Genomic DNA, 27,127 nt, shown 5'->3' on the forward strand with positions numbered 1-27,127 from the left:
AAACGCCACTTAGCTTTACTATGCTGTCATGTACGCCTACCAGCCGATTGGACAATAATGTACTCAATGTGCATGCAGGCCCGCACGCGCTACATACACGTACGTACACAGCTGCATGCATACATTCCATGCATATAAAGGCCATCCACAATCAGTCGTTACGCCGTATGCAAATTAGGCATAATGGCCCGAATTCACAAAGGTGGTACAAATGAAACCATGGTTTAAACCATGGACAAAAACCATGGAATGCCAAGTGTCGCATGCGATATTTCGCTACGAAATCAGTCATTTCGTCGATGAAATGATTATTTTGTAAAGAAATGACAACATTTTGTAACTAAATGAACATTTCGTCCACGAAATGATAATTTTGTTAACGAAACAGTCATTTTGTCGACGAAATGACCAATTTCGTTATGAAATATTCTGTTTGACACTTGGCGCTCCATGGTTTTTGTCCATGGTTTAAACCATGGTTTTGTTTGTACCACCTTCGTGAATTCGGACCAATGAGGTTCTGTGTGCCGTACGGACCGGCTTGTTCACAAGTATTACTGTACGTGAGTGTAGTTTTGAACGAAAGCATTCATGTGGCGCAATGGTAGTGTCCATATATGAAATCAACTCAAAATGCAGTTAATTGCTGCAATATTTCCTCAAAAGAAAACAACTTAAAATGCAGTAACTTAATGCAGTATTTTAAAAAGATATTAAAAAGAAATAAACTCAAACTGCAGTAACTTTCTGCAGCATTTCTTGAATAGCAATCAGCTATATAGTAACTTTCTGCAGGATCATTACAAAAGATTTATCAAAGAGAGGTATATGAAATCAACTCAAACTGCAGTTATTTGCTGCAATATTTCCTCAAAAGAAATCAACATAAAATGCAGTAACTTTATGCAGTATTTTGAGAAGAAATCAACTCAAACTGCAGTAACTTTCTGCAGCATTTCTTGAATAGCAATCATCTACTAGTATATAGTAACTTTCTGCTGGATCATCACAAAACAATTATCAAGTGAAATCAAGTTAAAATGCAGTAAGTTTCTGCAGTATATTTTGAAAACAAACCAAGTTAATATGCAGTAACTTATCAAATAAATGTATAAGAAATCAACTCATACTGGAGTGACTTTCTGCAGGTTTATTTCAAAAGAATTATCAAACAAATGTATAAAAAATCAACTCAAAATGCAGTGAGTTTCTGCAGTACATGTACTTCCTGAAAAGAAATAACTCTAAACGCAGTAATATCTGCAAGATCATTACAAAAGAATTATCATATACATGTATAAGAAATCATCTCAAAATACAGTGGCTTGTGCTGTACATTTTATAAACAAAAATCAACTAAAATGCAGTATCTGTCTGCCGGATCGTTACAGAAAAATTATCAGATAAATGTATAAGAATTAGCAAATCAAATTAAAATGCAGTGAGTTGCTGTAGAGTACGATGAGAAGAAATCAACTCCAAATGCAGTAACTTTCTGCAAGACCATTACGAAAGAGTTATCAAATAAATATATAAGAAATCAACTAAAAATGCAGTGATTTTCTACAGGATTTCCTGGAAAAAATAATAAAATGCAGTATCTTTCTGCAGGATCATTACGAAAGAGTTATCATATAAGTGTATAAGAAATCAACTCAAAATGCTGTAACTGTTTGCAGCATTTCTTGAATAGCAATCAACTATATAATAACTTTCTGCAGGATCATTACAAAAGAGAAGAGATCAAGTCAAAATGCACTTATTTTTTGATAGTATTTCTTGATAGAAATCAATAAATAGGCAATGTTATAGTGCTATATATCAAGCTATGAATGAAGTTATACATTTCTTAAAGCCAAAATATAGTTTTGGGAATCCATAAAAAATTAATCAACTTTATAATTGGTTGTAAAAATAGTCATACGAACTTTACCAGCCCTGTGAATTATTTTCTCCAAATCATCAAGTTATAGAAATATTAGCTTAAAATGTAAAAATTTGGGGTCCCCCAAATTCTTTTTTACCATAGCATTATGTACATAGCTTTCTCTAGTAGTTGCTCATTAAGTTGGTAAAATTGTCATTTACAGTAATTTTATGAGTGCGTGATTTTTTTCCCTGGTGTCTGGAGTGACAATACTGTAATTTTTAACAGATTGATGACAACTTTTTTTCAGCTATACCAAAACTATATTTGGGCTTTAATCAAGTGATAAAAAATAAACGACAATGAATAATTTGAATAATCTTTTAAATTCAATTACAATGGAAGGCATATAAAAAGAAATTGCAAGAAAAAATGTTTGACAAAACTTTTTACAAAATAATAATTGTGAGCAGTGCTCTATTGGTAGGGGTGTTATCCTATAGTGTGCGCTGTGTTGAAGCATATAGTGAGGTCAAAACAACACATTAAGTTGTGCCAGAAGGTCGTTATTTTGTTCGCACATGTAAGCAACTTAAAATCTTTAAAATGCAATTTGCCACACATCACCTTTTACTATATTGTTGTGGCAAACACCAGATGATATGTTAATGTGTACTTCTTGATAAGGAGGAATAATAATATACTATACTGCATTCTGTTAACATTTTATCATGTTTCATTTGTGAATTCTTGGTGATCCTCTGGATTGTTCAGATGCATATTCTCAGTAGAGGTATTGCACAAGATTTCTTTGTAGACAACATTTTTGGTGCAACTCATACCAGTTTTTTCACACTTTGTGTCAACTGCAAATTTTAAGCCAGATGGGCATCCAACACGAGAAATAGCAACATATAATTGTCCATGGCCAAAGACAGGATCTTCAAGCCAAAGTCCAACATGTTTAAGTGTTTGTCCCTGCGATTTATTGATAGTCATACTGTAGGCAGGGCGTAAAGGGAATTGTCTCCTTGTCCAGAGAAACGGGTAGAGTCCTTCTTCTGCCAGCATTTTCTCCATCTGCAATTGTACACTGAAGAAGTTTGTTAGAATGAGCACAATTAAAAATGAGTTTGGTGCCATTGCATAAACCATCTTTTGCATTGAGGTTTCTAACCCAGGTCGAAATTCCCATAGAAACCAGTAGAAACCAGTAGAGACCTTCTACTGGTTTTTAATGGTTTCCGGATTTGAGTGGTTTCTATGGGAATTTCCAGAGGGTTCCAGTAGGATTCCCATAGAGACCATTAGATTCAACTGGTCAAAAGACCAGAACAAACCAATAAAAACCAGTAGAGTCTACTGGTTTTCAAATGGAGTGTTAAATTTAAAGTTAGACCAGTAGAATCCAGAAGAAATCAGTACTGTTTAATGGTTTCAAGTGGAGAGGGAAACCAGTAGAGAACAGTACAAACCAGAAGAGTCAACTGGTTTCAAAACTGGGTTGAAAAAAGACAAGTCAGACCAGTAGAAACCAATACAAACCAGCATTTTTTTTAAATACATGTTATAAGACATTACTTGTCACCCAGTAAAAACCAACAGGTACCCGTGCAGCCTACTGGTTTGAAGATGGCTTTAAAAGAAGGGAAAACCAGTATGAACCAGTTCAAACCAGTCACTTTTCTGCATGTATAAACAAGAATTAAGTCAAACCAGTAGAAACCAACAGGTACCAGTAGTAATGGCTTGAAGATGGTCATACAATTGTGATGAAGTAATGTCCTAAATGACCAGCATAAACCAATAGAAACCAGAATATTCTACTGGCTTAAAATGGGGGTGTCGAAATATCAAGTCAAACCAGTGGTAACCAGTACAAACCAGTCAATCTCCTATACATGTAGAAACAAATTAAGTCAAACCAGTAGAAACCAACAGGTACATGTAGAAGTCTACTGGTTTGAAGAGGGTTGTAGAAGTGTGAAGTTATACCAGTAGAAACCGACATAAACCAGTAGAATCCACTGGCTTTAAAATGGGGTGTCAAAATATCAAGTCAAACCAGCGGAAACCAGTACAAACCAGTCAATCTCCTATACATGTAAAACAAAATAAGTCAAACCAGTAGAAACCAACAGGTACCTGTAGATAGTCTACTGGTTTGAAGAGGGTTGTAGAAGTGTGAAGTTATACCAGTAGAAACCGACAGAAACCAGTAGAATCCACTGGCTTTAAAATGGGGTGTCAAAATATAAAGTCAAACCAGCGGAAACCAGTACAAACCAGTCAATATCCTATACATGTAAAACAAATAAGTCAAACCAGTAGAAACCAACAGGTACCTGTAGATAGTCTACTGGTTTGAAGAGGGTTGTAGAAGTGTGAAGTTATACCAGTAGAAACTGACAGAAACCAGTAGATTCCACTGGCTTCAAATGGGGTGTCAAAATATCATGTCAAACCAGTGGTAACCAGTACAAACCAGTCATCTCCTATGTAAAAACAAACAAGTCAAACCAGTAAAAACCAACAGGTACCTGTAGATAGTCTACTGGTTTGTAGTTGTAGAAGTGTGGAGTTATACCAGTAGAAACCGACAGAAACCAGTAGATTCCACTGGCTTGAAATGGGATGTAAAAATATCAAGTCAAACCAGCGGAAACCAACGAGTACCTGTAGAGTCTACTGGTTTGAAGAGGGTTGTAAAATTGTTAAGTAATACCAGTAGAAACCGACAGAAATCAGTAGATTCTACTGGTTTAAAATGGGGTGTCTTCTAACAAGTCAAACCAGTAGAAACCAACCGAGTGCCTGCAGAAACCAATAGAAACCGGTGGTTTCTACTGGAAGTTGTCAAACAACAGAACGTCGTTACAATGAACAACTTTTACGGAAAATTTTGTTAATTTTGTTATCATGGGGATATTAACAATTGCAAAAAAAAATAAAAATATAAGTCATATATTTTGAAATAAAATTATACTTATGTAACTGTTATAACCGAATTGTCTTTAAACTCGTTATGCTCATCAATGAATCCCTGGGACTCAGACGGCAACATGACGTCATATACTATACCGCGCAGCTAGCCGTTATGCAAACGAGCTACTTTTGGCGGGCAGCGCAATCCGCCGTCCGCTCCCCGACCCTGCGCTGGCTGGCTGGCCGGCGGACCGCCATACCACCTGTACCACCGCATTCATATTTGAGCTGTACGTCGTACTGTGCTGTCGTACACACATCAACGCACCCATCGCAATCCGTTCAACTCTGTCATCCAGCAGCCAATTATACCGAGAAAACTCCACTTACGATTGCATTTGTGTATAGGAATGAGAATCTTCAATGAGCTCAGGAATCTAAGGTTTAGTTATAGCGGTAAACATTGACGTTTTATTTCATTTGAGAGTGACTTTGATGTCGAGTTTGCTTCCAGGCCGTATTCAACCATACATAGCTGATCATACTAGATGACGATCGGAATCGAAGCCGTACGTTTGAACGCTACGTTTTTTCGGTGTATTAGTACGCCCTACGGTATGTTTCAGAAATGTCGTACACCATACTACATGTATGTTTCAAACGATTTGAAATGTGCGAGCTAGTGACATCGTGAAAATTGACGAAACAATCTACTGTGAATCCAAACTGTATCTGGTACTACCGTTATGTGGCGGTGGTACGTGTCAGAGACTGACAATGCCCGATAATGGACTGTGAGACACTGGAACAGCTACAGCCACCAGTACGCAGCAGGTTCACTGATATGCATAGCCATGCTGTACTCGTCTGCAGTGCAAGTGTATGAGGAACCCGACTGAGACAAACCGAGCACCAGTGTTGGCCAGTTAGTGAGTGTTTTGCCTCAGACCTCTTCCTTGTTAGCCTAGATTTAAAGTATTATTAACGCTAACTACAAAGTTGGATTTAAGTTAGCTCTTTATCACTCAATATCAGTTTGTGTGCCATGATGGAAACATTCTGTTTGCCACATTAGACACCAACAAAATAGTGATGATTTGAGAACCGGTACAATCAGTTTTTCTCATCTACATGTATTTAACTTGTAGATTTATGTTGAATTGTATTTTGGACATGCAGTGAGCAAAGTTGTAGAAAAAAAATGCCAAGCTTTGCTTTCATGTGTGTGTGTAAATTGTATGACAAATCTGTGACCATTTAAGCGTACAAAAAGCCAGTATATAACAACAGTACGTAGGGAACACTGCTTGCTAGTCAATCACCAAGTAAAATACAGGCTATACCGGTTACACGGTACATTGTAAGTGAGAGAAATGGAATTGCCAGAAACACTGTCTTACCTAGCTGTGCTAGTGATTTATCGATCAATGGGGGCGGGTTTGTGCATTGAGCAGAATATGTGAAGTTAACTATAACATGCCCTTGACAGAGTCAAGTGTGCAAACGTAACATATGTTGTACATATGTATAAAGAGTTCAAACTGAAACACTAGTTGACCATAATGATACGATTGTTGAATGTTGATCTCCAATGAAGAAGAAAAATGTGCTGATTTTTTAAACAAATGTTCTCAATTTGTCAAGATTTACGTAGTACAATATATCACTTTAACATCAAACATCGAAAATTGATTGATTACTCGAAGTTCTCTTTCTGTTTGTTTTATCTTTAAGTATTAGGAGACGATGAACACTAGAAGAAGCCAGCTAAGGTCGACTTGCGGAGCTCCGTTATGCCACGTACCTGGTATTTTGACTGCCACGAGTGGGCCCTACATCTTCCCTTGCCTTCAGAGAATGATGACCTCACTGAGAGTTTGGGCCTTCAGCATTTTGAAATCGTCATACAAGCACCAGATGGGCCCAACCAGGGAGGCCTGGCCAAATATTTGCTGTTACAAAAAGTGTGTGTTGTCAGCTTGTCACTTCAGGAAAATTTCAAGATATTTTCACATTAGTGAAAGAATTATGTGAGCGAAAGAAATGTAAAACTGAGAGAACCATCATATTCAGCCAGACTCATCATCATCAGCGCAGAGATTTGTTAGCGACAATGTACTTTAAAGATTGACTGGAGGAAAAGGAGTGTCACTGTGTCCTGTGTTATTCCATCACTGGTGACAGCGTAAATGAGGAAATACTTGTACGGTACCGTAATGTACAATGTACAAGTTTATTACATACATGTATGTCAAAACCAGATGACTGGGCTTGGGTGATCTTCTGTGCTTCAGTGTATCTTTACATTCATGATGGGTACAAGTATAAACTGCAAGAAAGTCAGCATATACTTAGTTCATGTACAGTATTTTGATTTTGCACAAGAGAGTTGCTGTGCTGGTAGAGGAGGGGAAGATTCCTGCGCTGTAATGATGGCAAATGATTAGGTGAGGACTAACTTGGGCAATAACACAGTATAGCTGTACTTGCTATCGGATAAAAAGACTTATGGGTGTGAGCCTGAAGTGCAAAACCCTCCGCGTCCATGCTGTGTTGTTTGTGCTCAAAGTTGTGTAATTGAATCATGCAACGGTGTACACTGTATTTTTTATTTTTTTATTTTAAATGGTCAAATGGGTAATGTTCAGTTTCATGCATTTTCTTTCTTAAAAAAAAAAATGAAATTAGTGTAACCTTGCAACTTACAGACCTGCCAGTTTGCAAATGATAATGGATGATTTTATCAGGTCCCATGTGAAGACTCTTGACTTATTGTGAAAAATCTATGACTACTATTAGACATTAAACCTCACAGATTGTGCATACCACTTTCCAGCTGACAGAACAAGGACCTATTATAGAAAGAAACTAGCCCAACCAAATGCTGTGTGCAGCAAAGGGACAGGGCTGTGTATATTTACAATATAGTAAGAAAGGTGATATACACTCAAACAAGGTAATTACAAGTGAATCTTATTTAGGTCCTTGACATAATGAGGTTCTCTTATGTTTTTGAAAGGCTATTAACTAACATGAAATGAGCTGCCAAGCATGCGTGAGCATTTTGGTAATTGAAATCTATTCTGTAAACTTACATTCAGATGTGTCTATGAATTTGTTTATTTGTTTATTTTCCTCTTCTTTTTTTTTTTACTCATTGCCTCTTACCTACAATATCCAATCCCATTTTGGTGCCGCTTTTTTTAACACTATCTATGATCGATGCTGTTAGTGTTATCTGTGTATGTACAGTAGATGTATGTACCTGGATGATGCCAGCAAGACAGCATGGTTTATTTTACATACATAATTATGAATATCTATTCTTTACCAACCACCATTGCTGTATTTTGTTTTGTCAAGTGAAGTTTTGTTTGTCATGCCATCAGTTTAATATCTTTATTATTAAGTTTGTTTGTGTACGTATGAGTTTTGCATCCTTTCAGATGAACATTTTCTATGATTAGGGTAATCATCTGTATGTTATCGCTTTAACAAACAAATGGGGCATATGGAAAGTGCTCAATGACAGGAATGTAAACCTTGTATTTTTTATGTAATACAAATTTACATGTTTTTGGATTTTTTTTTTTTTTTCAAATACCTGTCGAGGCCTTATTTGTCTTTCAAAAAAAAAATTCCTGTCACATAATCAGTTGAACGAATTTGTTAACTGAAATAAAAATTCTTTGGCTTGGCAAAACAACATGGTGAAAAAAAAAAGTAATCTGAATAATGAATACAAATGTAATGTACTCATGTAATATGATTATCATCCGTTGACCTGTAATAAAATTTCCTCAACTGAAGACTGTATTTACTCCAGACTTACAGTGTGTGATAGAAGTCTCATGTTTTGATCAATGTATGCATACAAATGCAGTGTGAATTTGTGTGGCATGTGTTGTGTACATGTATGCATTCTTAATTTTGAACATTCAGGTATGTCTCATTCAGTCGAAAATTGGTTAGTACTGTACATTAGTTGATCGTCTGGTGGCACCATAACAAATAGGTTTTTTGTTTGTTTGTTTGTTTATTTTTTTGCTGATTTGAAGAAGAATTTGTACTACACTGTACTAGCGCACATCCATTATAATGGACATGGTTCTATGGAAACTTTTTTTGCAATGTATCAAAAAAGTAAAAAATCAGGTCCTTAAATTACTATCTGTATTTACAACTGTACTACATTTACAATGTTCTTTCTTGCATTGTTGAGCGGTAACAACATTTTAATGTAACAAAAAGAAAACTGTCGGTCCTGAAGATGTCGTTATAACGGGAGTGCAAGTTCTTCTTCCAAATGCATTGGTACATGCTGTTACTGGTTCAGTAGGAATTTCTTCTGGTTTCTATTGGTTTCTACTGGGGCCAGTACAACATCTACTGGTATTCTGTTGGTTTCTTCTGGTTTCAGTAAGGCATCTACTGGTATTCTTCTGGTTCCAGTAGAAATTCCTACTGGTTTCTACTGGTTCCAGTAAGAAATCCTGCTGGTTTCTACTGGTTCCAGTAAGAAATCCTGCTGGTTTTTACTGGTTCCAGTAAGAAATCCTGCTGGTTTCTACTGGTTCCAGAAGAAATCCTGCTGGTTTCTACTGGTTCCAGTAAGAAATCCTGCTGGTTTCTACTGGTTCCAGTAGGAAATCCTGCTGGTTTCTACTGGTTCCAGTAAGAAATTCAGCTGGTTTCTACTGGTTCCAGAAAGAAATCCTGCTGGTTTCTACTGGTTCCAGTAAGAAATCCTGCTGGTTTCTACTGGTTCCAGTAAGAAATCCTGCTGGTTTCTACTGGTTTTCTACTGGTTTTGTTAAGATTTCTACTGGTTTTGTTAAGATTTCTACTGGTTTTGTTGAGATTTCTACTGGTTCCAGTAAAAAATCCTGCTGGTTTCTACTGGTTTTCTACTGGTTTTCTTAAGATTTCTACTGGTTTTGTTGAGATTTCTAACTGGTTTTGTTGAGATTTCTACTGGTTTTGTTGAGATTTCTACTGGTTCCAGTAAAAAAAATCCTGCTGGTTTCTACTGGTTTTCTACTGGTTTTGTTAAGATTTCTACTGGTTTTGTTGAGATTTCTACTGGTTTCATTGAGAGTTTTCATTGGTCTTCACTGAATTCTACTGGTTTAAATCAAGCATTTCTACTGGTTTCTACTGGTTCCAATAAGAATTCTTACTGGTCTGCTACTGGTTCCAGTACAAATTTCCTACTGGTTTTCTACTGGTTTTATTTCACTTTCCATATTGAAACCAGTAGAAAATCGGTCTCCACTGAACCCGTACAAACCAGTAGAATTCTACTGGTTTTAGCTCTACTGGTTTCTATGGGAATTTCGACCTGGGAAGCAACATTACTGGCATTCCTTTCTTCAGTTTCAAATCGTGATTTGGTATTCCTGTAGGAGATAGAGTGTTCAGATACTCTATGTTGAATCTTGCTGTGTCTGCAGGATTGTCCAAAATATCTGAGCTGTAGAACTTGCATTCCTCTCCTGGAGTCAGATCCACAAGTAGATTGTTGATGGCATCTACAGACTTGTTTGTAGGGGCTAGTATAGCTCGTCCTTTCAACCATTCTGAGTTCAAATAATTGTTTGGCAAATCAGGAAAGACATGTTGTACATAGCTTGTGAGGGAGAGTCCACTAGCAGCTATTTGTGAGCACTGTCCATGCTTGATGTACACCATGTTCTCTGTAGTGCCATCTGCAATACCGTTTCCTACTGCACATGTCCATTCATCAAACTGTTGCAAAGCCATATCTCTTGTTGCTTGTACTCTCATGTTTTTTGTCAGGCTCAGGATTGTGAAGTGCCTCCATAGTTTTGATCTGTGGATGCAAGAGTCTACCATTTGTGCTCTACTTGCTCTGGGTATTACTGGAAGACATTGACGAAAATCTCCTGATAGTACTACTACTTTTCCTCCAAAAGGACTGTCACATGACATGATATCTCGGAAAGATCTGTCCATTGCTTCCAAGTGGTAGCGATGAAGCATTGTTGCTTCATCAATGATGAGTAGCCTTGACATCTGAATGAGTTTTGCAAGGCTGCTTTGTGCTGGGATGTTGAGCTGATCACTTTCACACGGTGTTAGGGAAGCTTTTAATCTTGAGTGAAATGTTCTTCCTAACTTGAGAAGATTAGCTGCAATCCCTGTTGTTGCCATTGCAAGTGCCACACATCCCTTGGATTCCATTACTCGCACAGAAGACAATAGGGCATTTAAAACATATGTTTTACCGCAGCCTCCTCTTGCATTCAGGAAAATGCACATAGGTTCATTGCTCTTGATGGTATTCATGACAGTGTTGTAGAACTGCTCCTGCTCAGACGTGAATGTAGGTATCTGATGTTGAACCTGTTGTGTTAGGTCATCATGGTCAAAGGTTAATTCTTCGTGGATAAGCATTGGATATTCTTGAGACATGTTGCTTACACGGAGGAGGTCTTCTTCTGTTGGTTGTGGGAGATTGAAGTCTTTAAGGGTTAGCTCATGACTTTGAAGCCTTTTGTCTATGTCCAGTAGGACCAAAGTTTTGAGTTGGTGATCACTCAGTGTTATGCCTTTTAATGGAGCATCTTTGTTGATATCATCCGTCCATTCCAAATAATATTGCTCGAACAGGCTGGCTGGATCTTGAGGAAAAGAAAAGCGCAGTAGGGTGACATAAAGCTCTCTGAGGCTGTTGCACATCATGGTTGGTGCACCTTCTGTTAAAACCATGTGCCATTCATGTCATCTTGCAAAAGGCCTAATGTTGCGCATACTTCTTTGAAAGTTTCTTTGCTTTGGTTATTGACAGTAAGCAGCTCTTTGAATGAAGTTTTGCCTCTGCAATGTTCATGATGAAGGATGCGAAGGTAGCATATATCACCTTGAGCTGGATGTATGTTGTGTACTCTTCCTATTATGTCAAATCCACTTTTACGTTTCTGCCAATTTCGATTTTTTGGGATTCCATGTGCATTGTTTTGGCATGTCTACATATCGTGGTTGTTTGCTTGATTCTTGAGCATGACTTTTGTTGTACTCAAAGAATGCAGTCAAATGTGTTTGTTTTGGGTTGTTGACGACATCTTGCTCATCTCTATCTTTGAATACCACAGTCTGTTGGTCTTGAAGATGAATATTGAGTGGTTGCACTGGTGGATGTTTCTTTGCAATCGGGAATGACAGTAGATGCCGCACAGCTTCATTGGAACCGACAGAATGCAGATCTACATAATCATCTATTTCATTCGTGTTTCCTGGTACTTCAGTCTTAGTCATGGCACACGATCATGTCCTTTTGTGACATACTTATACAAGTATTTAGCTGCTGTAGGGCTTGCACATTTTTCAATGTTTATGTGTGACTGAGAGCGTAGTAGAAGGTAAGGGTTGTATGGAACTATCCAGGAGTTATTTATGGCTACTTGTTTTCCATTGCGATACACATGCATTTGTCGTCCACATTGCAGAGGACTTCTCCTTCTGTATTGTGGATAGCAACTTTCTGGATCAATGAAGGTATCTGTCAAGAAGGGTTTGGGAAACTGTTTGGAGCATTTGCCGTCTTGCATGCAAGGTGCTTTGGGATTTAGCTTTCCACATGGTCCATGAACCATATTGGAAAGTACCAGATCCTCTAGTCTTTTGGCTTGTTCTTGCTGGTGTGGAGGGAGAGTATTGGGATCTGGAGGTAGTTCCGCAGTGATGATATTGTCTACTTCCTTTGAAGTGACTGGTCGATCCTTCTTGGTTAATATAAGTAGAAGCTAGGTGGATGTGTGGTAGTCCTCTTTTCTGAAATTCGATAACCCACATGAAGGCCTTGCTTTGTCCAAATATTTGGCGTTTGGTCAAGTCAGCTGCCAGTTGATCCTTGAGTTGCTTGAATACCCGAGCTGCAATATCTGGTCGATCATGTACTGTTTGGTTTGGTTCTAGTTCCCATCTTATTTCTTCACATTTGAGGTTGCATGTCATTGTGATGAAGAAATCAGGTTTGTGGTACTCTCTAACAATGGCCATGCCATCTATAGATACTGTTGGTGGTACCAGCGAGGACTTCCAATGAAAGAACTGGGTAATATTTGTTTACCAACTTTCACATGATCATTAGGGAGTAACGCATCTTGTATTTGTAGTTCATGGATGGCATCATGTACGTTTCGGTAGGAATCTGTTCGCAGGGTCTTTTGATTCAGACGAATGTTATTCAGTTTCTGATTTTCCATGATGACAAATCCCATACAAAAAAACTCTTGGAACAACCTTCCAGCATGTAGCAAGTATTGTGTATCTTGACGTTTGTTTATGTGGAATGCCATGTACTCCCTAGCTGTCAGTCTCTTGTGTCCATCGATGTGTTTGCTTTGGCTATCCCATCCTTTGGTTCCATGTGGATAGAGGAGGCTGAAGTGCAGTGGTAGAGCTGCAGGATTCAGATCGGACACTTGCTGTAGACCACCACCACATTTGTAAAGTACCAAATCATGAGGTTGAGAATCCATGAATATACTGACTTCATTTAGATTCTGTTGTTGATTGTAGCGTCTTTCATGTTCGGTTGGTGGACGATGTTTGGCTGATATGACCAATTTGCCTAGTAAAAGGTCCTCATTTGGAATTTCAGCAATCATCATGAAATCTTTGACGAAGGGATTCACACTTCTGAGAAGTGATTGCAACTCTTCCAAGAGGTTTTTAAGAGTACGCTTTTCTCTGTCTGTGATTGAGTTAGGTAGGTTCATGTTGGCAAAGCGTTGTGTTAGTTCCAAAGCAGGATCACAAACGTAGAGGTGACTGTGGCTGTGGACAAGAGAAACAATAAAGGAATATAACTATTAATTTGTGTATTGAGAGTACATTTTATTAAATTCAGAGTGTGAATCGTTGTACTAGATTTAATACATGTCTAGAATCAGTTAGTATTGAGCTATATATTTATTGTTTAAATACTTTTTGTTATATTGATATTACTTGATGCATAACAAAATTTTAATGAATGATGCTTTTAAATGTAATTTTGGAAAAGCACTTAGATTTAAAGAGAGCTATTCTATTGAAGTGCATTCGATAATTGATTCCACCCTTTTATGCAATCACTAAATATAGCACAAACAAATTGGCTCGAGTTATTATTTGGTAACATGAAATTCTTAATCTTAACCTTTGACTTGTTTTAGAGGAAATATGTGGCTAATTTTATCTTCATTCCAAGACAAGGCAAGTGCCATAATGTGTCTCGCCCATTCGTGTACAAAAAAAAAAACTGTAAGCGAATGGGATATAACAGATAAAAAGAGATAAAAAGGGTAAAAATTTATGGCAAAAAAGAAATGTGCCATAAAAACTTAACATTGGGTCCTTAAAGTTTGTTGACCCCTGCCTGTGACCTTTGACCTTGTGACCATCCACTCCCCGAGGGACATCTACCATCCGAGTTTGGTAAAAAAACAGACCTACGGATCAAAAGTTATGACCCATAATAGAAACGCGCCATCAAAACTTAACATTGGGCTCTAAAAGTTTGATGACCCATGCTTGTGACCTTTGACCTAGTGGTGACCATCCACTCCCCAGAAGGGACATCTACCATCCAAGTTTAGTCGCAAATGGAGTTATGGATCAAAAGTTATGACCCATAATAGAAACGCGCCATTAAAAATTAACATTGGGCTCTAAAAGTTTGTTGACCCCTGCCTGTGACCTTTGACCTTGTGGTGACCATCCACTCCCCAAAGGACTACTACCATCCAAGTTTGGTCACAGAGTTTTGGATCAAAAGTTATGACCCATAATAGATTTAAACGCACCACAAAAACTTAACATTGGGCTCTAAAAGTTTGTTGACCCTTGCCTGTGACCTTTGACCTTGTGGTGACCATCCACTCCCCAAGGGACATCTACCATCCAAGTTTGGTCACAAACGGACCTATGGATCGAAAGTTATGACCCATAATAGAAACGCGCCATAAAAACTTAAAAGAAAACTGTACTGACATTTTATAATTGTCCAATAATTCTAATTGTGGAGGCACATTATAATTCATTGCAGACTTCGGGCTGGCTGGGTGCTTTCGTTTATTAACACTGAACAATGCAAGGTACATATCATTAGTGGCATTGGTAGCATTGTAGGTAAAACAAAAGTTTCTCTATCCTGGGGCTGGGCCCTCTCCGTACTGTCATGTTTCCGTGACCGAAGTACCGTACAACCTATATTCACTTTGATAATCTTGGCTCTCATATCCTTCAATGAACATTCTTTATTTCATCTTATCTCTACATTCCTCCCCCCAGTTGCAGCCTTTAAGAGGATGCAACGATAAAACTTATATCATTTACCATTACAATTACTCTATATATTAGTTCATCAACATAATAAACAACCTTTTGACCAGTAACTTATTAATATACATACATACATTTTGTAACTCTATGTGACATTATTAAGTGCATCAGAACTCTGAAGTAATAGTATTTGTGCTTTGATTATCAAACCTCTGTTGTCACCTTGGGTAATATGTACAAACAACTGTACTCAACAAATTTGCATCCCGTGGTTACAACTCAAAACTTTCATTAACACTGTATACCCATCCTATACATTATAAACACTCATTTTACTTGTAACTTACATGTAACTTTGTTAATTGTCATCACTGTTTTCTGAAATGCTAAACAAATATTTTTATGTACTTTCTGGCTTCTGTACTAAATCAATATGATTACCAAATTCCTTGAACAATTAGTAATTTTGAACCTTCATCTGCAATCCAATTAATATTAACATCAAGTGTTACTGTATCAATTACCAATACCCAATAAACTTCAGCAAGTACATATATCATTTACACATATCCCTATGAGCTTTCAAAAAAGAGAAATAAAATACATGTATGAGAACATCTTTCTGAGTTCCAATATTAAACATTAAACTCACTGATGCACCACTTGTGCACTTGACATATATAATATAACTTATAATGGATCTAATTAACTCCTATGGCTTGAACTCCATAGTAACCCATTTAACAAAACAAAACATGGGGAAACTGAGCTTAAAAAACAAGAAAATGAATGGGTCAGTAACTAAAAATTCCTCAAAATTTTGATGTCCTTGAACATACTCATCATCCTGAACAAATCTGTGCTTTGTTTAACTTCTAGAAGGCATGTGGTACTGCACTGAGAAATTGAAACAATATAGTTACACAAAAAATACAAATTATAGACATGAAATATGACACTTAAATCATCCTGTTGTAAAAAATACAACAGATCTGCCTTCCTCCAGACTGCTGTATTACACACAAAACAAATTTGGCATTTTAATCATATGCCTATAATCAAAACACTACTTACACAAAAATAATTTACAGTTTTGTTTCAAACTCAGAATCTTTTGCTTCGGTTCTATTTCTACTAACCTGTTTGTCCAAATCAAACTGGTTTACTGTAACCTCCTTTTTATCATAAAGCCTGTTTGTCATAACACTTATTCATATAAATCTCTGCAATCCTTGTACTTAACTAACCAAACAAATGTTACATACACATATCATAACTGAATTCATTATCAGTAAATCCCCCTCCTTTGTATGAAACCTTTTTGCATTAATATCATGTTTTAAACACCTAACATAAATTTCAAGTGCAAGCATAAATGTCAACCAACTTGAGTGTAAAATCCACGCATTTGTCATGGTCTGCAAAAATACAAACAACAAATATACTGTGTCTGTATACTGCACATATCAATATGTTTAATAACGAAACCACCTTATTACATATTCAATCTGTTTACAATGGAAACACTCTACTTGTTCTCAAAAAACTTACAAAAAAAAGAACAAGTTACGTGTATATACATTTTCTTCCCCCCCTTTTTTTTTTATAGACTGTGCAGTGTATAACTTCGTCCTTTTTTTACCACAAAACATAATTCAGTAAATCATTCAAATCAAGAACCCCTTTTTTTCAGAATCCCTTTAACTATGGAATCTTGTCACCCTTGATCTAAATAAAATCATGCACATGAAAAACTTGTAAGCATCATACGATTCTTACAATTGTTTCATGTTTCACAAGCAAAACATAATCAAATACCTGCTACACTTTCATGTTGTGAATAACATTAAACAAAATTGAACTTGAAAACAGTTTTTAAGTCCACATGTCCTTTCAAGTTCGTTTGAGTCTATTTTAGTAGTCTTCTCACTTTTCAAATAATTCTGGTGCTTCTGTCCTTGGCTTTCATTATGAAATCGTGAATTGCGTACCTTACAACTCGCTGTAAAATAATTGCGGGTTGCAGTCTATCTCGCGAATTGCTGGCATTCCTGGACGTGCTGCTAATGGTGTATCTGAGCACTTTGAGTCTTCCATTATCACTGGCTCCATAAAACGCACAATTTTACACAAGTAGCTCAATATTACTCTTCGCTTTAACAAATATATATATACACGTACAAATCCTAAAACGCGTCAAATATCGCTTGATCCGTGGATAATTTGTATCGCGAGTACACATTTTCCTGAATGCTGATCCAAATGCATATAACCATATTTACATTAGCTTTGCTATCAAAATGCACATCGCACATTTATTGCAAATGTACACCTTACAAATAGCTCTTTTCGAAAACACCAGATTGGTTTATTCACATTTCCAGCATATTAATCGCGGGTGTTTCCATTCACGCTTCCTGCTCCAAAAGAAGGTACAATTTGGTCACCGGCCTAGTCAGCACTGACGTCGCGGTTTTCACCTTCGCTCTGCGGACGAATCCCTTCTTGTCTGGCATAACCTCTTGGACACGCGCCATAGACCAAGAACATCTTGGTGCTGTTTCATCTGCGATGAGTACGATGTCACCAACTTGGAGGTTACGTAACCATTTCTGTCGTTGTAGCGAAGGTAGGTATTCCTTTAACCACCTCCTCCAGAACAGGTCAGCAAGATACTGCATCTGCTTCCAGCACCTCTTCGCGTAGACATCCTTGGCATCGAAGGTCCCGGGGGGCAGCATCGTTGAAGTCTTCATTGTCAGTAGGCTGTTTGGTGAGATTACATCCAAATCATTGGGGTCGTCAGAACATCTCGTGAGAGGCCTACTGTTAATGATGGCCTCCACTTCACATAGGAGTGTATTGAGCTGTTCCTCGTTCTGTGACGTCTTTAGATACGGTTCTGCCAGAATTGCCTTAAGTATCTTTCTAACTGTTCTTATTTGACGTTCCCATACACCTCCTTGATGGGAAGCAGCTGGTGGATTGAAGTGCCACTTCATGCCATGGCTTGCATGGAAATTTGTCATTTGTTCTTGATTCAGGCCCTTTAACGCTTCTTTTAATTCCTTTTCAGCTCCTACCAGATTTGTCCCATTATCTGAGAACATCTCCTTCACAGGTCCTCTTCGGCTGATGAAACGACGAATTGCATCAATACAGGAGCTGGTGTCTAGGCTTGATGCAACTTCAATATGCACCGCTCTACTGGTCATGCATGTGAAGATTACACCGTACCTTTTCCGCATGCTTCTTCCACACTTTATCTCAAAAGGACCGAAATAGTCCATGCCAACTTTGGTGAATACCGGCTCGTCACCCTGGACTCTACTGCTTGGAAGCTCAGCCATCTTCTGATAACCAGCTTTTCCTTGGGCCTTTCTGCATTCTGAATTATTGCCAATTCAGCATCTTCAATGTCTTTGCATGTCAAATTGAATCTTTCCTCTGAATTGCCAACTTTTCCCTTCATCTTGTCTTGTAGCCTTTTCTTGAGCTTCAGTATCCAGGCAACTCCTCTTTCCAATTTGTTCCAGTCAGAATAATGTGACAGGAGTGCATTTACAGGATTTTCCTCATTTGTCCTTGTGTGAATGTGTATCTCATTCACTTCTCCCTGTGGCTCATTACCATCTTTCTCATCTATAGTAGCTTTCACATCGGATGGCCACATTTCTTCAGATTCCTTCAGAAATTCTGGTCCTTCAAGCCACTCCTTTTTCTTGGTAAGCTCACTGGCATCAAGTCCCCTGGACGCATGGTCAGCCGGATTTAACCTTGTCGGAATGTACTTCCACTGGATTACCTCTGATCCATCCCTGATGATACTCAGCCGGTTCGTCAAAAAAACGGGATACCTGGCCGTTTCATTTGAAATGTATTTCAGTACCGTTTGGCTGTCCATCCAGAACGCTGACTGGTCCAGATCCATTTTCATTTCTCTCCTTACCATAGTGTCCCGTTTCACTGCTAGTGTAGCTGCAGTCAGTTCCATCTTGACAATGGTATGAGGTTTTAGAGGTGCAACTCTTGCCTTTCCTGCTATGAATGCCACATGAACTTCATCGTTTTCATTTGTCTGTCTTAAGTAGGTCACAACACCATATCCGTTCTTTCTCGCATCTGCAAAATGATGCAAATGTGCATTTGTCACCTTTCCCAAATTCTTTGGTTTGAGGCACCTGTCGATCTTAACCTGCTCCAGGTTATGCAGCTCATCCATCCAATGTTCCCATTCCTTTCTCTGTTTCTCGGGAATAGACTGATCCCAGTCCAATTTGGCTTGACATAATTCCTGGAGAATCATTTTTGCCTTCAGAACGTATGGCGCTGCTATTCCAAATGGATCGTAGACTGAGCTCATCACAGACAAAATATTTGGTCGAGTAGCCTTTCTGGACATTTCTTTCAATTTGAAGCCAAGCCAATCTTTTTCTGGGTCCCATTGTACACCAAGAGCTTGCTCAGTAGGAAGAATTTCCCTCTTCAGGTCCAGGTCCTTTATCTCGACAGCATGATCCTCTTTCGGAATGGAATTCAACACTTCCCTGTTGTTGCTGGACCATTTGGTTAACTTGAAACCTCCTTCTGCCAAGACTTGTCTCATCTCTTTCGCTAGAGTGATTCCTTCTTCCTGTGTTGGTACTGATTTGAGGAAATCGTCAACATAGAAGTCATTCTCTATCGCATCTAGCACTGCTTCTCTTGCGCATCCTTGGTTGTCCTTTGCTCTTCTCTTCAGTGCATAATTAGAGCAACTGGGGGATGACATTGCTCCAAAAAGATGCACCAACATCCTGTATTCCACAGGTTTCTGGGCTATGTCCCCATCTGGCCACCACAGGTAGCGGAGCATGTCGCATTGGTCTGTTGTGACTCTGACTTGATAAAACATGGATTGAATGTCATCAGCCATTACAGCAACTTCATCCTTTCTCCATCTGAAGAGAACACCTATCAATCCATTGGTAAGATCTGGTCCTTGAATGAGTTCTTGGTTCAGAGATTTCCCTTTGTAGCTGATAGGACAATTGAAGACTACTCTGATCTTCCCAGGTTTCTGTGTATGGTAAACCCCATGATGCAGTATGTGCCAAATCTTCCCATCACTTCTGTACCACTCTGTCTCTGGTACTCTCTCTGAATATCCTTGTTTTTCCAGATCATTCATGATTGTGGTGTACTGTTGATGCATTTCCTCATTCTGTAGCAGCTTTCGCCCAAGTCTTTCGATGAACCCTTCAGCTTGGTTCCTGTTGTTGGGCATCGTCACATCTCTCTGTCTCAGAGGTAAGTCCATCTGATAATGATTGCCTTTCTTTGTCGTGGACTTCTCCATTATATCTAGGAAATGTTTGTCATCAACTGACAGACCAGCTCTCGTTTCATTGAGTCTCTCGGTGAACTCCATGTTACAGAACTCCTTGAATTTCTGTTCCAAGTCATCTTGTCGTGGAATGATGGTCACCTCCTGCTCCTTACAGAAACACACTTTGAACTTGTCTGCTTGAACCTGTGTGTGTAAGCCATATATCAGCCATCCCAGCTTTGATCTGATGGCGTAAGGTTCTCCAACATCACCAGCTTTGATTTCTAGTGGCATTGTTGCTAAAGGAACATTGGCTCCAATCATGAGTGACACCCTCGGGAGAGTGTTCTTGCCATTTAGTTCTGGTAGCTCTGTGTCCTTTAGATGTCTCCATTTTTCCAGATCTCTTTGCATTGGAGCATCTTTCACAGTCACTGGTATGCCATCTCTTACATACATTGGTGGAAGTCTGATGTATTCCTCCTCTTGTATTCCACCTATCTGCATTTCATCTACCGTGACTTCTGTGTCGATTACCTCCTCCAAGTTCAATGTCTTGATGACTAATGTAGTCTTTCTGGTTCTTGCTTGCAGTCTCTATACCAGTTCAGTATCACAGAATACTGTTCCGCATCCACTATCTATGAATGCATAAGTTGATATGCATTTCTCACTTCCCCTGCGTTTTATGACAACTTGAATTATTGTCATGCATGTCGATGTTGGTTGAGTTTTTTCTCCAACCCCTTTTTTGACACTGGTGGATCCTGATGAGACATTGGTAGCTTCACTATGCAGCTCCGTTGAAGTTGAAGCATCATTTTTATTTTTTCTTTCATCTGGCTCAGCTCCATCTCTGTCTTTGATTCTTCTGGGGTCATGCATCAGCGTGTTGTGCTTCTTTTTGCATGACAGCTCGCAGACCACTTGGCTTTTGCACTCCCGCTTCATGTGTCTTGGTTTTAGACACCCGAAACACAGTCCCTTCTTTCTCACTTGCTCCGATCTTTCTTCGACTGTCAGTGCTTTGAACTTTCTGCAATCTTTTATATTATGCCATGTATTTGTGCCACAGAAAGAGCAAGTTGGTGGTTTTGTACTCTTTTCATCCCCACTCTGGTTTGCGGTTCTGGTTCCGAAAGCCTTTGCAGTGCTTTTCGTTCTTGCTGGTTTGTCCCTCTGATAGATGGCGTTCTTCTTGTACCCTAGATCTTTTACCATCAGGTCGTTCTGGTTCCTCCTCGTCTGTGTTACAAGATGTACCAAGTCTTCCAGGGTTGGACTTCTGTTACTCACATCTCTTGTGAATCCAACTATTGATATCCACTTTTGTTGGAGATAGATAGGGAGTTTGCTGGCAACGATTCTCAAGAAACCAGGGGCATTTATCTCTCCTATGTCTCCAGCATCCCGTACATAGGAACAATTGTGAGGAAAATGGAGTATTTCCTCAATCCCTGTCCATCCCCTGTTTTGATGGGTTCCCATGCCTTGGCCTTTTCCATATAAGCATTAATAATGCTACTTCGTTGCCCGTAGTCTTGTTGTAGCATGCGTTTTGCTGTTTCAAAGGCTCTCTCACTTGGCTGGAATGTGGACATTCCCGGATTAGATCATATGCTTCACCCCTGGTATACTTTAGCAGTAATTCTAGCTTCCTCGCAGGATCGTCCGTTTTGGATTCTACAACGTACTCGAAGTTCCTTGTGAAGGTCAAGTATTCAAGCAGGTCTCCACTGAATGTTTCCATCTCCGGCACTGGCAGGCTATTTTGTGCGGTAAATTTCATCATCTCCCTGAGCACGACTGGAAGTATTCCTTCTTCGGTTTTCAACTCAACCCTGTCTTGTTGTAGCATAAAAACTTCCTCTGCTTGACCCCGATTTGACCTTGGTTGTTCCAAAGCTTCATTCTTCATACTCCTCATATGAGAGACAGGTTTCTGTCGACCTTCATCAGGTTGCGACTGTTTACATTCTGATATGATGATGTTCCGTTTGTGCATGAGACAGAGGATCCTTAACTGCACTTCGTGACACTTGGGTTTGTTGTGCACCTTGTGTAGTATTCTTCCCCTGTTCATGGTCATGATGAATAGGTTTTTCTTCACCATTCTCTTGTAGTTCTTCATCCCGCAGAAGCTTTTCAAAATCAAGACCGAAACCACGTGCTTGACTACAAGAAAAGGAACAATTACTGTTCCCAGGGTCGTCAATCTATTTTTAGATAAGGTGGGGTTTAAAAAAAAACCCAAGAAATTCCAAACTACATTCTAATTCATTCCAGTCTATACTACTAATGATGGTGATGATAATGATAATAGAAATAATCATGTTAATAGAAATTTTTAAAAAATGAGAAATTGGACAATAATGATAATGATAATAATATCGTTAAAGGGTGTGTACAGTTCTGGTCGAGGTGAGGATTTAGCTTTTAACGTTTTGCGAGATATTCAGAAACCACTCTATGAGATGTCAAAGAGCATGCAATTCTAAGGGGTATCAAAAGTTTATTTGATGAAAATCGGTTATGAAATGGCTGAGATATCCAAAAACAAGGTGAAGCAAAGAAATCCTAATAAAAGGCATGGCCTGTAGTCTTTTATTATTATCACTTTTTGGGATATCTCAGCCATTTGAAAACCAATTTTCATCAAATAAACGTTGAATCCTTCTTGAAATTACATGCTCTTTCATATTTCATAAGAGGTTTCTCATTATCTCATCTAGGAATGTTCAAAACATGAATCTCCACCTCAACCAGTACTGTACAGTCCCTTCAACAATAATGATTTTAAGACTGTTTATGAACGAGCACGTGCCTAAAAAAATCATAGACACGTGCTTGTATACATGGTAAGATAGTGTTCATTCTTTCTTTCTTCTCTTTCTCTTTCTTTCTCTTTTCTTTTTCTCTTTCTTTCCTCTTCATTTCTTTCTTCATTCATTTTCTTTCTTTCTCTCTCTCTTTCCCTTCCTTCCTTCCTCCCCTTCTTTCTTCATTCATTTTTTACTTTCTTTCTTCCTTTCTTTCTTTATTTCTTTCTTTCGTTCTTAGTTTCTTTCTTCTTCCTTTCTTTCTTTTCATTGAATTCCTTTCTTTTTACTCATTCTTTCTTTTCTTTTTTTTCTATTTTTTCTTTCTTTGTATTCATTCATTCTTTCTTTTTTTTCTTCATTTTCTTTGATTTCTTTCTTTCTGGTATTTTTCTTTTATTCAGACTCACTTTCTCTGCATCTTTCTACAGAAAGAACTTTTTTTTCAGACTTACGGTGGGCCCTCTTGATAAACAAAATAAGGAGAAATCTGTCGTTTTTTAATGACTATCTAATAATCATTATTTGAAGACATCTCATACTTTCGTTCCCTATATATGTTACTGTAAAAGTGGAAATTTTCGCGGTGTTGAAATTTTCACGCATTTCGCGCAACCAGAAACTACCGCGAATATTTTTGCTTGCCATACGTTCCTGTGCGTGATGTCTTGATTCCGCGGAATTAAAAACACGCGAAACTCTTCTGACCCGGCCTAGCGCGAAAAATTAGTCGCGCGAAAATATCCACTTTTACAGTATTCTGTTTCCTGAATTGTTTTCATCTCGACCGAACTTGTGCAGTTTTATTCTATAGACTTTTTGCTTTCGATCATACCTAGTTACCATGTGGCGTCACAGCGGGGAGGGGGCAGGGGCTAGACTGCCCCTAATGAATTTAAAAAATTCACAAGGGAAAATAAGTGGAGAGGAAAGAAGAAAGAAAGGGGAAGGGAAAGAGAAAAGAAAGAAGAGGAAAACTGAAGGACGAAATGAGAAAGAAGAAAGGGAAAATATTTTTCTCAAGGAAAATGTAATATAAAAGGAAAGAGAAAAGAAAAAAAAAGCTAGAGTCCTTTTTACTCGTCCATCAGGGTTGCCGCACGCTGAGTGTCCATGACTGGCTATGGCTCCATTGCAATTGCTACTCCTTCGCTTCTTTGCCATAAATACTCTTTTTCGGAATGAAGCGTGTCGTCAACAAATTAAAAAAATGCGTTCAGCAGAAGCAAAACATATGCGAGAAACACAGTCCAAAGAATGCAAAGCAAAAGTTCTCCTCAAATTTGGATGTTGTTTGACTGTTTGTTAGTTACAAGACCATTTCAAAATTTCTTTCAGGATCCGAAGTTGATTTAAATTTGAGACAACACAAAACATTTCGATAGAAATTGTTGTGGTCAACGATCCTGCAACTAAAAGAGATCACCTAATAACCTCATTGAGCTAACCCTAAAAAACAACCCTTTGTGATATCTCTCTTTCATGCTAAGAGCAGGAGTACATTGAAAAAAATAGCCAGCGACAAGGGTATTTGTTTAAAGCGTACACGCAATCCAAAACATCCCTAACGGGCTTTTTGTTTTGTTTGTTTACTGGTTTGTTTTTAGTTATGTATGGGTGCAGGGCGGCGCCAAGGTACCCCCTATGATTTTGCTAAAAAAAAAAAAAAAAAAAGAGAGATAAAGAAACAAAAAGAAAGAAACAAAAAGAAAGAAACAAAAAGAAAAGGGAAAGGAGAAGAGAAAGATCGAGGATTAAAAAAAAAGATTGCCCCCTGATTATAAACCTATATGTGGGTCTAAAATTTACATATTTCCTAGTGCGAAAAAGAATACGTGGATAATGGATTTGTTGTTGGGTTTCTGGGGGGGGGGGTGTTAAAACATGGCCAGAAGAAATCTACGATTTTATTTCGGTAGTTAATCATCATGACACCCCACTTATTACTTTGATAACACTATAATTGATTTAGCAATGTTACAGTTCGCTGAATTATGTTAATGGTAATGTTTCATAGATATGTATTTTCTGATTTTGCTATTCATGTATTTGTTATTTTGTCAATTGTAAAAGTCATATTAATTTGTTATTTTGAAAATTGTGAAAGTCATATTATTTCGTTATTTTGAAAATTGTGAAAGTCATATTATTTAGTTATTTCCTCAATTGTGAAAGTCATATACTATTTGTGAAAAATTCATTGTAATCCTTTTTGTTTGGATCAGATCAATAAACTCAATTGAATTGAATTGAACACAGGGGCGCCGGAGCGGGAGACAGAGTGGGCCCTTGCCCTCCCCCCCCCCCCCCCAGAATTTTTCTTCGGGGGGGAACGAATGTGCCTGGGAAGGTTAAGAAATAATTAAAAAATCAATTAATTCAAGACAAAATTAAACAATAAGGCACTTTTCTTGTCTAAAACTTGTCAATAATATAACTGAAAATTGCGAAATTTTCGCCCCTGCTGGACGGGGCGCTTAAAATTAATGTATTTCAATTTCAATTCAATTTTTATTCCAACGCTGACGGTGTCGTGTTTGATGTTCTTAACTTTCATTTGTCACTGGAGCAACTGTCGCCGGAGCATTTGTCTCCGGAGCAAATGTCGTACCTGTCTGTACCTTCAGACCTTTGCATCAAATGTCCTTCGAGCAATTGTCATCGGAGCAATTGTCGCCGGAGCAAATTTCGTACCTGTGTGTACCTTCAGACCTTTACATCACATGACGTCGGAGCAAATGTCGCCGGAGCAAATGTCGTACCTGTTTGTACTTTCAGACCTTTGCACCATATGACGTCGGAGCAAATGTCGTAGGAGCAAATATCGCCGGAGCAAATGTCACCGGAGCAATTGTCCCACCTTAGGAGCATTTGTCGTAGGAGCAGATGTCGCTGGAGCAAACGTCGCTGGAGCAAATGTCGCCAGAGCATTTGTCGTAGGAGCAAACGTCACCGGAGCAAATGTCACTGGAGCAAATATCGCCGGAGCATTTTTTGGCGGAGCAAATGTCGCCGGAGCAATTGTCGCGGAGCAAATGTCGCGGAGCATTTGTCGCATTTTTCGGAGCATATGTCGCCGGAGCAAATGTCGTGGGTGACACGACATATGCTCCTGCGACAAATGCTCCGACGACAATTACTCTGAAAAATGCGGCAATTGCTCCGCGACGTTGTCTCCGCGACAAATGCTCCGGCGACAAATGTTCCGCCGACATTTGCTCTGCCGACAAATGCTCCGGCGATATTTGCTCTGGCGACAATTGCTCCTGTGACAATTGCTCTGGCATCAAATGCTCCGGCGACATTTGCTCCGGCGATAATTGCTCCTACAACATTGCTCCTAATGTGCGACAATTGCTCCGGGGACATTTGCTCCGGCGACAATTGCTCCGGCGTCAAATGCTCCGACGTCATATAGGCCTTATGCAAAAGTCTGAAGGTACATCTGTACCTTCAGACAGGTACGACATTTGCTCCGGTGACAATTGCTCGTACGACATTTGCTCCAACGTCATATGGCGCAAAAGTCTGAAGGTAAAGATAGGTACGACACTTTTTTTTTTTTTTTCCCCTTCCTCAGGGTGTTTTATTCATACACATATTCAGAAAGTCACATTTACAAATATTTTTTTGAATACAAAACAGAATAATAATTTGGTTATCGACAAACAGTGGCCTACTGCACTTGTACATATAATAACAAAATTTCTTTAACTTTTTTAACAACATATAACTTATATCATTCTTTTATTTTATTGGCAGAAATAACCCTGAAAACACTATGAATATCATGTAATTTTAATATTCAAAAGCACTTACTAAATAAAGCCCATTTTTTCACAAATTTTTTTTCTCTACTATTCATTTGACTTATACATTTTTCCATCTCAAAATAACATTCTATCTCAGATATTATATGTT

General features: G+C 38.5%; 1 protein-coding gene across 1 annotated transcript; it reads right to left on the bottom strand.

The window, feature by feature from the left end:
* Window positions 1-17,487: 17,487 nt before the first annotated feature.
* LOC140232338 (uncharacterized) lies at window positions 17,488-18,327 on the bottom strand. The gene has a single exon (XM_072312501.1). The coding sequence runs from the start codon at window positions 18,325-18,327 to the stop codon at window positions 17,488-17,490; it is 840 nt and encodes a 279-aa protein (XP_072168602.1).
* Window positions 18,328-27,127: the final 8,800 nt, after the last annotated feature.

This window comes from Diadema setosum, chromosome 1 (genome assembly GCF_964275005.1).
Source record: "Diadema setosum chromosome 1, eeDiaSeto1, whole genome shotgun sequence".
In the NCBI taxonomy this organism is placed as follows: Eukaryota; Metazoa; Echinodermata; class Echinoidea; order Diadematoida; family Diadematidae; genus Diadema; species Diadema setosum.

What these genes read in the sequence shown, in the direction of transcription:
- LOC140232338 (XM_072312501.1), bottom strand. Translation starts at nt 18,327, where the DNA reads ATGCGGAAAAGGTACGGTGTAATCTTCACATGCATGACCAGTAGAGCG.